The sequence below is a fragment of the Zootoca vivipara genome, chromosome 1 (genome assembly GCF_965207765.1).
Source record: "Zootoca vivipara chromosome 1, rZooViv2.hap1.1, whole genome shotgun sequence".
Classification (NCBI taxonomy): domain Eukaryota; kingdom Metazoa; phylum Chordata; class Lepidosauria; order Squamata; family Lacertidae; genus Zootoca; species Zootoca vivipara.
In genome coordinates, this window is record NC_142582.1 from 35,941,096 (window position 1) to 35,954,520 (window position 13,425).

At 39.8% G+C, this 13,425-nt stretch overlaps 1 protein-coding gene across 6 annotated transcripts in view; it reads right to left on the bottom strand.

Moving 5' to 3' along the window:
* Positions 1 to 11,470: 11,470 nt before the first annotated feature.
* The window catches only part of KYNU (kynureninase), a 91,457-nt gene continuing 89,502 nt past the window's right edge, over positions 11,471 to 13,425 (bottom strand). For 4 of the 6 annotated variants that reach the window (XM_035130853.3, XM_035130834.3, XM_088661818.1 and 1 more), the window contains one exon: positions 11,471 to 13,265. In XM_035130853.3, coding sequence (XP_034986744.1) covers positions 13,122 to 13,265 — 144 coding nt within the window. In that variant the 3' untranslated portion in view covers positions 11,471 to 13,121. The remainder of the gene's footprint in view (positions 13,266 to 13,425) is intronic. The other 2 variants (XM_088661817.1, XM_088661813.1) reach the window with 1 other exon arrangement.

Sequence of the window (13,425 nt, forward strand, 5' to 3'; positions counted from 1 at the left end):
GTGATAGTCCAGTGGTCTAATCACTAAACCATATTTTCATGAATAGCCCCATATTTGATAGCTTTTAAAATTGATGTTTCATAAGAACTGTTGTCCTGGTCTATTAAACTACAACAGTTTTAAGTAAATTTAAAGTAACTTGATTGTTTTATATTATATATTGCTTGTGAGTCATCTTGGGTGGGATTTTGCCCTGAAAAGCAATATATACACTTTATTTTGTACTATCACTTGTACATGCCACTTAAAAGTTGGAAAATAATAACTACACTTTGGATGGTATTTTATATTATTCTCTATCATGGAAACTATTATAAATAAGAATTACTTGAATTCTATTAATTGCTCATCACAGTTTGTGTAACAGGGTTGGCTGAATGTTCCAGAGCATGCGCAGAACACATTTGTTTTTGTTTCTAAGAAAGCAACAGATGTAAGGAGTAACAAAGCGCTATCTTATAGAATAAGATACACAAGCTAGGGAATAAATCATTTGCAAGGCAATACTTAAAATAGATTTTACTGTAATGTATGTGTATATTGCAATGTGTGTGTGTGTGCGTGTGTCTGTGTGTACAGACAGACAAATATATGCCTATACTGCATAACACAAACAGTAACACATTATGAAAATTGCAGATCAAATAAAATGGTAGTGTGTTTATAGTTGCAATCTTGCCGATAACCTTTTCTCAGCAATATTTGCTTTAAACTGAAATCCAGAGTTGTCTACATAGCCTTCGTAAGTGCAACAGCTCTTAATGTCTGCTTCAGCAGAAACCTCTTCTAGCAACTGACGTATCCCTTTCCATATTATAAGATAAAGTTTTCAGCCAATGAAGTGAAGCAAATGTAAATTTGGGCTTCAGAAATTCAGATACAATACACTAATATTTAAAGTCCTGATATACTGCCTGTTTGGCACTAACTATTATTATTTTATTCTATTTTGGAGAGCAGTGAGTGATCTAGGGTGACCGAGTGAAAGCAGATGGAGTCTGTATGTGCCCTGTGTAAGAACAGAAATTGTTTGTTTATTAATTTATCACACACCTTTCACCCTAAGGCCCCAAGGCGGGTTACAACATTATATAAAACATGATGTTAAAAACAGTTTAAAATAACTTTCAATCACAGAAGTAAGGTGAGCCCTCAAATACGTGTGTACCTCAAGTGTCAAAAGTCAGAGTAAAGAGGTGCAAAAGAGCTATTCAACAGAGAGAGGTGGTGGACTCTCCTTCCTTGAAGGTTTTTAAGCAGAGGATGGACGGCCACCTGCCATGGATGCTATAATTGAGATTCCTGCATTGCAGGGGGTTGGACTAGATGACCCTCAGGATCCCTTGTGTGTGCCTGGAGGCGGTTGGAGGATGGATGGCAGCTAACAGATTGAGGTTGAATCCTGACAAGACAGAAGTACTGTTTGTGGGGGACAGGAGGCGGGCAGGTGTGGAGGACTCCCTGGTCTTGAATGGGGTAACTGCCCCTGAAGGACCAGGTGCGCAGACTGGGAGTCATTTTGGACTCACAGCTGTCCATGGAGGCACAGGTTAATTCTGTGTCCAGGGCGGCTGTCTACCAGCTCCATCTGGTATGCAGGCTGAGACCCTACCTGCCGGTGAACTGTCTCGCTTGGACTACTGCAATGCGCTCTACGTGGGGCTACCTTTGAAGGTGACCGGGAAACTGCAATTAATCCAGAATGCGGCAGCTAGACTAGTGACTGGGAGTGGCCGCGGGGACCACATAACACTGGTCCTGAGAAATCTACACTGGCTCTCAGCACGTTTCCGAGCACAATTCAAAGTGTTGGTACTGACCTTTAAAGCCCTAAACGGCCTCGGTCCTGTATACCTGAAGGAGCGTCTCCACCCCCACCATTCAGCCCGGACACTGAGATCCAGCACCGAGGGCCTTCTGGTGGTTCCCTCATTGCGAGAAGTGAACCAGGGAACCAGACAGAGGGCCTTCTCGGTAGTGGCACCCGCCCTGTGGAACGCCCTCCCAGCAGATGTCAAGGCAATAAGTAACTATTTTACTTTTAGAAGACAACTGAAGGCGGCCCTGTTTAGGGAAGTTTTTAATGTTGAATGCTGTACTGTTTTAATATTCGGTTGGAAGCCGCCCAGAGTGGCTGAGGAAACCCAGCCAGATGGGCGGGGTATAAATAATAAATTATTATTATTATTATTATTATTATTATTATTATTATTATTATTATCCCTTCTAATTCTACAATGGACTATGGAAATACATATGGGGCAGTTGTTGTTTTTAAAGTAGTACAGATAGAGTTCATGAGGTGAATTGTGAGCAAGTATCCGATCTTTTATTCCTTCACGTAAGAAGCAAAGTTACACCCTTCCTCATCACTTCATTATGAGGTCAATTGGATGCATATATGCTTTTTGAACTGATAAGAAAATAAGCACCTAAAATTATGATTCTCCAGCTTTTCCCGATGTGTGAATTTAAAAGAGAGATATTGAAAGTAAATAGAAGATGACACCAGCTTCCCCTCTGGTCTTTTGAAGACTGAATGATTCTGCACGCATACATACGCTATTCTACACAAAACAGATTCTGAGCTAATTTTTTCTTAAGAGAGGCTTTAAAGTATAAAACTCATCAAACATCTTGTCCTCTGAGACAATGTCATCTAAGTTCAAAGAATGAACAGCCCTACAAAAACAATGTCTTATTTCACTGCATGTTTCGAGTTGATGAAATTGAACTGTTTCTTATCTTTTCCGTAACTTAAAAAAGTTGGAATAATCAAGCTTCCAAAGCTGAAAAGCAATACTTTATATATTCATTAGCACATATGTAAAGATTTGCACCAGAAGATAAAACCTTTTAAATATTTTTCTGGGAGAGATTTTGTTTATGATTCAGGGTTACCCCAAAAACAAAAGTCACACAAGTGATTCGTGTTAATGAGGGCCCCTTTAATTATTTCTAATTTAGAGATGAATGAACTTCAAACACATTTAAATTTGGTCAAGAATCTCACTGTATTTCCTTTCAACTGAGTGCTGTTTCAAAGGTAGCCAGCCCTTTTCCCTGTGCTTCTAAGGTCTTGTTCATAGGATATCATATATAGGAGATATTAAGACCGAGCCACAATTTAGGCTCCCATGAGTGAACTGTTCCACTTCTCCACTTCTCTGTTATGCCTGGAAATGGATAAGATATAACAAGAGGAAGTTCCCACTTCGCCATTGGCTCTCCATGGGATTGTGGACATAATATAATCTCATATCAAGAGTGTGACAACTGTAAAACTGCAGAGAGGATCTATAAGAATTTGCAGGCCTTTCACTTCCCTCAGCCTCCCTCTTTCTGCAAACGAATGGGTGGCATCGCCATGCCACCTTCTACTGTCAGGTTTTGGGGTTGTGCCTTTCCTACAGCTGCAGTTTTGAGGGTATCTTCTAGCAACGTAGCTATCTTTTAGGAATAAAAATTACACTTTAACCTCACCCAGCAGTCACAGGCCACAAGGGCTAGCAGCTGCCTTTCCTTCCAGCAGAATCTAGATTGCGACAAAGCCTTAGATGTTTGACTTTTGAATATTATCAAGGGAATCTTCCTTCTTTATCTGCAGGAAACTAGAGCTATAACTATGGAGCATGGAGCAGTGGCAGTTGAAGTATGAAGACTAGTCTAGACCTGGAACATGAACGAGGTGACAGAATACTGAAGTTGATAGTACCACTCCCAAGAAAGAGGCGGATTCTCCATGCCGGACTTGAGAACATACTTTGAGGCATCCTGCCTCTGTTGGATAAAAGATTGGATAACACTGGGAAATACGGACTTATTAGATTTGGAAGGATACGACAACAGAGCTGGTTGGCATTCATATCTATGGTATGATAAGAAAAAAACACATAAAGGGTTTACGAACCATGTGATAAGATCATCTTTGTTTGAAGTATGGGAAATAAATAAATTGCTGTTAGAGACTAAGACCCCCATGGTGGATTTCACCAGTGGAGGTATTCACAGTAAAAAAGGTTAATATGGAAGGGGAGAGGCCGACATATGAAGAAATTTTAAGGAAATCCGAACAAGGATGGAAATTGAAACCTTATGAAGAAATTAAAGATTCCCTGACTAGCTGGTTGCAATACCACCAAATGAATGACATATTTTCAAAAGACAAAAAGATAGGGTTTGAGGATAAAAGGTCCAAATTTCAAACAGAGTTGCTAGAAGGCAGAACAAAATTATTGTCTAAAATGTATGATTTGTTGCTAGAATGGTATACAAAAGATGAATTGACAAAAGAGGTGATGATAAAATGGGCAAAAGATTTTGGGCATAATATTGAAAATGATGCGTGGTTGAAATTATGGAATCAAACATTAAAATTTACTGCATGTACCGCCTTGAAAGAGAATGTTTGGAAGATGATATATAGATGGTATTTAACTCCAGTAAAACTATCTAAAATGTATAGAATGAGTAATAGAATGTGCTGGAAATGTAAGGAGAAGGAAGGAGACTTATATGTGGTGGAAATGCGATAAAGTTAAAGAATTTTGGGAAATGATATATAATGAATTGAAGAAGATTTTTAAATATACTTTTCCCAAAAAACCTGAAGCATTCTTGTTAGGAATGATAGGTCAAGAGATTACTAAAGAGGACAATGTATTATTTTTGTATGCAACAACCGCGGCTAGGACATTATTAGCCCAAAAATAGAAGACCCAGGATTTACCGACGATTGGAGAGTGGCAGACAAAAATGATGGACTATGCAGAATTAGCGAGACTGACTAGCAGGATCCGGAACCAGGGGGAAACAAGGTTCCTAAGAGACTGGAGTAAATTTGTGGATTATATGGAAAAGAACTGTAGAAGTTTAAAAACACTTGCAGGACTGAAATAAATCTGGCGAATTGACTTTAAAGGGAAGATATAAAGGAACTGCGGGATAAGAACTGATTAGAAAACCTATTGAGGGGAGGGAGGGAAGTCAAGCTCGGCGGAGCATTGTTAATAGAAGATTGTGAGAAGGGTAAAAAGAGCAATGTATGGTATTGTGTTGTTTTGAATGTTTATTTGTTTTTGTTTAATGTCTTTAAATGTGTTTTAATTGGAAAATTTAATAAATTGTTATTTTTTAAAAAAAAGATAGTACCACTCCAGACTGCAGGTGGTGATTCCATCTATAATGCTCCCCAGGCTAAAACATTTCTTGGCCCTATTCAGGAATTCATTTCCCTCACGTGATGGGAGCAGGGAACTGTTGTTCAAGATCTCCACTTGCAATTGGTTTTTAAAAAACCAGGAGTACAGAAGAGCATTGAAAATGTGAACCTACTGTCTGTTACATTTCATTCTACTACCTTTCTGCTGCCTGTATCAACTACAGTGGTACCTCAGTTTACAAACATAATCCATTTCGGAAGTCCGTTCTTAAACTGAAACTGTTCTTAAACCGAGGTGCGCTTTCCCTAATGAGGCCTCCCGCTGCCGGTGCCCTTCCACCATTCGGATTCTGTTCGTAGACCGAGGTAAAATTTGCAAACTGGCACATTATTTCCGGTTTTGCAAAGTTTGTAAACCGAATCATTCTTTAAAAGGACTGTGATACCACTGTATTCTTGGGGGAAAAAATACATACAAAATGTGTATTTTAGGGGAAAGTGCATATAAAAATATGTACCATTTAAATCTAATATTTTATAGGTGGTTGAAGGGATGCAAAACTGACTTAAAATGGAAACAAGCTGATTCATCCATCCCTGTTTAAAAGTGCAATCCTGTTACATATCCCTGCAGAAGCAAAATACCTTTGAGATCAACAGGGATTATTTCCAGGTAAGTAGGCAAAAGATTGTAGCTTCAGGACTGTTTCCAACGATAGTCCAACTCAGAGCAGACCCATTGAAGCCAATGGACATAAGGTAACCTTAGACCATTTTTTTTCAATGGGTCCACTGCAATTCTACTACCCACTGCATCTTTTGGTACTGGTGTGCTTTGGCCTCAGATTAGGGCACACAGCAATTAAGGGCTGACTAAATGCTTTAACTTTGCCCAAAGCCTTTTGTACTGTACTACCATGACACAAATTCCACCTGCCTGTTGTCTCAATAGTGGCTATAGTGTATGTCCTTACTTTAAAATACCTGTGTGTTTTTTTCTCATACAGGGCTAGAATATCACATTCAGATGTGCCAGTACAATACTTGCAGGGAATTTTCCAAATGGATTAACAGCCATGCGGGTTGGCAACTGTGACACAGAATTTATAGCCATTGTAATGCCCTCTAGATGTTGTACTATAACTCCCATTATCCCCGACCATTGGCTACACTGGCTGGGTCTCATGAGAGACACAGTACATCATCTAGAGAGCACCTAGTCCTGCCTTACACAGAACACTCATTAGTTTAACTGTTGGAGATGGATACATACAAGCAAATAACTTCATATTTGTATTCTTCTAATAAAGGTAAAGGGACCCCTGACCATTAGGTCCAGTCGTGACCGACTCTGGGGTTGCGCGCTCATCTCGCATTATTGGCCGAGGGAGCCGGCGTACAGCTTCCAGATCATGTGGCCAGCATAACAAAGCCGCTTCTGGCAAACCAGAGCAGCACATGGAAACGCCGTTTACCTTCCCGCTGTAGCGGTTCCTATTTATCTACTTGCATTTTGACGTGCTTTCGAACTGCTAGGTTGGCAGGAGCTGGGACCGAGCAACGGGAGCTCACCCCGTCACAGGGATTCGAACCGCCGACCTTCTGATCAGCAAGCCCTAGGCTCAGTGGTTTAACCACAGCGCCACCTGGGTCCCTATTCTTCTAATAGGTACCATTTAAAAAGATTTGTTGGGAGATATGTGATATTGTCATCTTTCTAACACACATTTTGTCATATATATGTAAAATCTAAGTATTTTTGTGCATATATTGATTACATGCATACACCCCTCCCTCATATTACTCGGAAAACTTCTGGAAGGCACATTTTGAATGTGTGATCCATTCCTAGAGGGTTTGTTTTTTTTTGTAAAGCTGTTTCATATTATTTGATTAATGGCTGAAAATTGGAATACAAAGATAAAGGGAACTTTGAAATTCATACCTTGGAGTATTAAATTATACTTTGGAGTAGATGTAAATGTCAGAGAGAGAAAAAGATCTAATGAACTCTTTATTGGCAAAATATAGCTCTGCATCTGCACTGAATTTAACTTTTTTTGCAAAGCATATGATTTCAGTCTTAAAATAACTATTGAGAAGTTTTCTTACTATTGTTATGAGTTTGGGGAGTTAAACTGGATGCCAGGCTGGGCTCCTCTAATCCCTGAATCCAGCAAGTGTTACAATTTAATCAAGGCTTCTAATTCTTGGAATAGCCAGGCTAGCCTCCTGGTGATGGTGAAAGCCTGGGTAATGAGCCATTAAGGTGGATTAAGGGGCTTAGTGTGAGACAGCAAATGGGTGGGGGCCCCTTCCCCAACAGATAAAGCCAGATTTTGGAGTTTTAGAGACTGATGTGACCTAGACATAAAGCAGCAAGCTAGAGAGTGTGTCTGAGCAATGTTTGATTTCTGTTTGAATCCAGGGCTATGGCTATGGGACAAACAAGACCATTTTGAGGTGTTAGTGCTGTGAGCCCCTCCACTGTAGGTTCAAGTTGTATATATGTATAAATAAGTCATGTAACATAAAGGTACCAGTCTCCGCTGTGCTGTCTTTGCAAAAACAAACACGAACTCTGGATAAACGCCTGAAACCCTGGAATCTTGCATCACTCAGAGATTGGGGTGATGTGCAACACTATATTGACCCTCGTCTATTACTTACAATTAAATGCCTTTGTTTAAGAATCACTTTGGCAATGTAGAAGTTGCAGAACCTGGTAGTGAATACAACCAGAAGTGATGACTATTACTTCATAAAACTATTTTCCTTTTAGGACCCCAAGTTTTATTCCCCCCCCCCCAAAAAAATCTCTTCCCTGCCACAATAATGGCTTCAGGATTTAAATCCTGTGCTGTTATTGTGACTTCAAAGCTTTAGAAAACTGCAGTTGAATGAAGCAGTTCATCTGTCATTATTCAAATAAGAAGCAATTATGATGAAATAAAGATAGAATTCCATGGAGAAATGCCCCAATCAATTTTCACTTATATTTAACAGGAAACATAAAATGATGCATAGAAGAGTACATTTAAGTTAGTTTTTTTAAAAAAAAAACATGCTATGAATGTAAAAAATAGGAATTGCTGATCTTTATGAAGTTCATCGTACAACTGCAGGAGCCATATAAATAGATTTCACAAATATTGACAAAAAGATAGCTTTGAAGGGAGCAATTTTCACATTAGGTGTGGAAACAAAACTATTTCTATATTCTAATTTGTTTGGATTGTCCATTCCCATGAGGACTACTTCAGATACCACAATTTTCTGATATCTAGATAAGCTATGGGCAGGAGAAGGCAAGTTTCCTGTGAAACATGGCATGGGTATTTCCCCCAAAATGGTTTCCTGAGTGGGGCACTTGTGGCACAAACGTATCTGTACTGCAGTTCACCTATCATGCTAGATCTATTAATGCAGATTGTGAATGCAAAGAAAACTGCTTGCCAAGCAGCACAAGGGTTGCTTTTAAATGATAATTGATAACAGGCAAAGTGCGGCTTTTCTTTTCTAAGTTAGCGAAGCACTAACCTGACTTTGTTTGATTGGGTCTCAATATTCTAATACAATATGATGTAGGTAGTGATGAAGGAAATGGGAACAGGCAGAAAAAGTTTGTCACCATGCCTGAAAACTTGGTTGTAGATGATTTTACAACATTCCTATATTTATTTATTTCATAAGATTTATATACCACTTGATTGTAAAAAAAATTAAACGGTTATCCATTATTCCTGTTCTTTTTTTCCCCACTCAAGTGTTCGATTTTTCTTTTTCGTCATGAAAGTATTATTTCAATGATATTTAAATGTGTTGCTTGTGATAGAGGTATGAAAATGTATGTTTTATTTGACTCGAACAGGTTGTTGTTCTTGTGATTCCAGTTATCGTAACACAAAGCTTTAGAAATGAAAGCCTGAAACATTTATTTTCTGTGCTGTAGCTCTTCTGGGATATCTACTCTCAGCAAATAATATGTAAAATGCTGACACCTAATGTTAAGTTTGAGTATTATTCTTGAGATGCATTTTCTAACAATTTTAGGAATAAAAATGCTGTTCTGCAGCTGGTAGAAAATAACAAAAAAACAAAAACAAAAAACAGGCCCATGGCTGACATCAAAGTATCACTTTGGGAAGCTCTCTTGCATCATCTTCCAGTCAGTGGTAGGTACACATTCAAGGTGAGCACAACACTTGAAGCATAAAGTATGTTTCAGCTATTTTTTTTTTTTGCATCCCCAAGAACCTATATACAATTCCTGATGCCTCAGCATTAAATAATCCCAGGAAACAGAGATGAGAAAGACTTCTGCCCATCACAATTGTATTGGACCATGTGAACTACTGGTCTGAGCTAGCAGCTCATATATTCCAGGAAAATGGCAGTGTTGAGATATGAAGGCATCACTTGACAAAGCAAGAAAACTGTCCCGTTCTTCTCTCTCAGGCTTCTTCAAGATGGGGAAGTCCAGTTCTGACATAGATTCCACAGAGTAGCAGAACCGGTCCCAGACTCCCAGTGAATTTATATGGCAAATGTGTACACACAAAAAGTTCTGTGCATATAGTGTCAGCACTCAAGTCTGCAGCAGGTCTTTAACTAGTGACTGGAGGACTGTCAGACACAGGATACCCTGTGTAACAGCCCCTGCACAAAGGAGAAAACTACAGGGAAATCAGTCAAGGAAACATGGTGAGAGTGAGTCAGGTAGTGCCCATTGACCCCTTATGAACAATTTTTCTTCATTTATATCCTTGTCCAGCAATTGTGCTTCTCCGAGCCACTGCTGATACCACCTGTCCCAAAGGTTCACTTAGCTTGTACTAGAAACTGAACCCTCTGGAATCAATTACTAGCTGAAATTAAACAATTACTTAGTGTCTTGATATTTAGGTGGCTGCTGAAGACACTCTCTCTCTCTGTTTGTTTGTTTAAACAAAATATAAAAATTTCTTCCAGCAGCACCTTAAAGACCAACTAAGTTTTTGTTTTGGTATGAGCTTTCGTGTGCATGCACACCACTTCTTCTTTGTTTGTGTCTGTGTGTGCGGGGATGTGTGTGTGTGTACGCTTTCCCTGGTTACTCAGTTTTTTTGAAATTTTACTTGTAGACCTATATAAATGCTTTTATTGTGTTTTAGAGTCTAATCTCTTGTATTTTATCTTACTGTACTGTACACTGTTTCTGGGGTGTATGGGGTGTTAGGGGAGGGGTAGTACTTCTGGTGAAGGATCCATCATGATCCTTCTGGGCTAGTTTGTCCACCTTTGGTCCTCACCCTGCACTCAGCTCTCACCTGTGGACCCTAGAAGCTGTTACACTGACTGGCTGGCTAAACCAGGTGAGGGTAACTGATGGGTCTCAAACCCTTGGTGAATTAGGGACTTCCCCTGCATACGAATCTGGCGGATTGAGCAGATGAGGCCAGTAGTGGGATAAATGGTAAAGGAGGTGGTTACAGTGCATGTTGCAGACGGAAATGTGGGCAGATGGGGCTCACCAACTACTGAAGGTAGCCCGTCTAGGAGAATTAAAACCCTGATCCTAAACCTCTGCTGCCTTGCAGCTATACTCATTTGTGAGGAAGGCTTCAGGAGTAAGGTAGGTAAAAGTAAGGTAAAGGACCCTTGGATAGTCCAGTCAGAGCCGACCATGGGGTGCAGCGCTCATCTCACTTCAGGCTGAGGGAGCCAGCATTTGTCTACAGACAACTTTCCGCTTCTGCCGCAACAGAACACCATGACAGAAGCCAGAGCACATGTAAACAGCGTTTACCTTCCCGCCGCAGCAGGTACCTATTTATCCACTTGCACTGGCATGCTTTCTAATTGCTAGGTTGACAGAAGCTGGGACAGAGCAATGGGCGCTCACCCCATCCTACAGATTTGAACCACCGACCTTCCTATCAGCAAGCCCAAGAGGCTCAGTGGTTTACACCACAGTGCCACCCGCATCCCTGCTTCAGGAGTAAACCCCAAGGAAAAATTTGTACCCGCTGCTTTGTGGGACATCTTCAGGAGAATAAAAGGCTAAGGAGTTACACAAATCCAGACTGGACTCCCTAAGACGGTTGGGTGGTATCTTGTACACTTCCTTCTGGCAACTCCCGCAGCCAAGCTGGTGCCAAATTTATTGTTATGCTTTCCTGTGGACGACATCAGCAAGGCCGAGGGGTGGGTGGGTCTTGTTGTCTGAGCAGCCCAGGACCTCCAAACACACTGTCCAGGCTTGTGTCCAGGAGGGGTCAGTTTGGTGCTGCTAACGCAGCAAAAACAATACAGAAGGCAGCCGTTATTGTTATTCTCCATCGGTTTGACTTTACTACCTGCTGTAACTAAAAATGCAAATTTCCAGAGTTACAATTCTGCCCAAAAAAGTTTTACTTTTTAAAAGTTACTCTTTAAAGTCCTCATTTTCCTCATTATTTAATAAGTGGCATATATGGAATGTTATACAGCAGAGTAAGTTATCATAGGCTTCCTGGGGCTTATTCACACATGATATCAGCAGTACACTGAAAATGTTGTAAGAATACCCATGACAATTAAGTATTTGCAGAGAGCTGTATTATACAAATACATCCATTCAGAACATGCTATAGCATCATGGCTGAAATCAAACACAAACCCAGATAATTTTGATGAATATCCAGTAAATGTTCAGAAAAAAACTTATAAAAAGAACTAAAGGATCACCAGCTATCTAGATACCACGTCACCAAGACTTACCAAAACTGTATTCTCCACCTTTCCTTTGTCTTCACACTCAACTCATTTTGCCATATTTCTCTCATACTTTATAGATTATAGTTCCCCATATCCAACATATGGGGGCAGGGGACGACCCCTGAAGTACAAGATTAATGCAAAGTTTGTTACAGTGGGATTAAGTGAGTTTGGTGCAATAGACACTGATGGTTGGTGTGCAAAATGTTGGTCTCTTGCTGCTCCTTACACATTCAGACAGCATAATGTCTAAATATTTTTCAGATGGCCCAGTGATTAGACTGATACGGTGGTGGATTACAGTGACAGTTTACTAAGCAGCATACATTTCCCTCAATCACACCACATCTGGTGCACTTACAAGATAAGCCCATGATTCTACACTGAATTAGGAGTCAAGCCCCACTTGCTTAATGGAAGTGTTTCACAATCACTGAGCATGTTGAAAAACAAAACAGTGTGATGCCTTAGCATTCCAGAAGATTGGCATTCTTTTAAAACCAATGTCAGAGGTATGATGTCAACACACATACCCTGATGACCGCAAGAGCCCAAACAGATATAGATCAGGATCCCCCTGGATCTGTTCTTCTAGAGAAGCAGGCTTCTGGGCCATTATCTTGCCTGGGTATCCAGGGGAGCTGTTAATCCTTCAATAAATGGCTGTAAGTGAGCAAAGCAACTCAGCAGAAGGTTTGTGAGAAACAAAAAAGAAATTTAAACAAAAGTTGAGATGTCTAAAACTTAAGTCATTCGTGAATTCTTAAATTCTACTTAGATGTTCATGAATACAATTTCAGCACAAATTAAAATTCCCTTTAATAGAAATTGTGCTTAAAATCCAATGCAGGTTATATCCACAGAGTTGTATATGGTGCCTTATTCCACACAGTGACATTAGACAAAGATTAGGTTTGCAGCTGTCTTTCCGTTTTGTCTGTCAGAAGTAAACCAGAATTATCTAAATGAAGAAAGTATCTAGAATGCTAAAGACTACCCCTATTAAAATACATAAAGCATATTAATTTATGGAGCCCAAATAAGTAGAAATAATGAGTTTTAATAAAAAGTGTATCTATTGTAAATAACTATCCAAGCAAAACTAATCTTTTGGGGCAAATGGGTGGAATACATATAACAGAAACAAACAAACAAAAATTGCTCAGAAGCATTGATGCATCTTAGTAACAGATTAAAAAGTATAGCTGCACCGTCAGTAAGATCAGGAAAGTGCTGCAGTGTCTGTTCTTTGCTTTACAGATGCCATTGCAGATCCCAGGATTTCAATAAATCTGTGCACGTCATGGAAAGAATTGTAGAGAGGAACTGGGGCAACACGGAGAGCATTGGGTTCCCGAATGTCACACTGCAAAACAGTCAATAAACATCTAGCAAATTAATATAGTTGCATATTTGTTTGCCAAACTCCAAATGCAGCAAAGCTAACATAAAGTTTGTGCTCCTGTTATAATGCTGGTCAAATGCAATGCTTCCTCCCATTTCTGGCCCATATAAGCTGAGAAAAG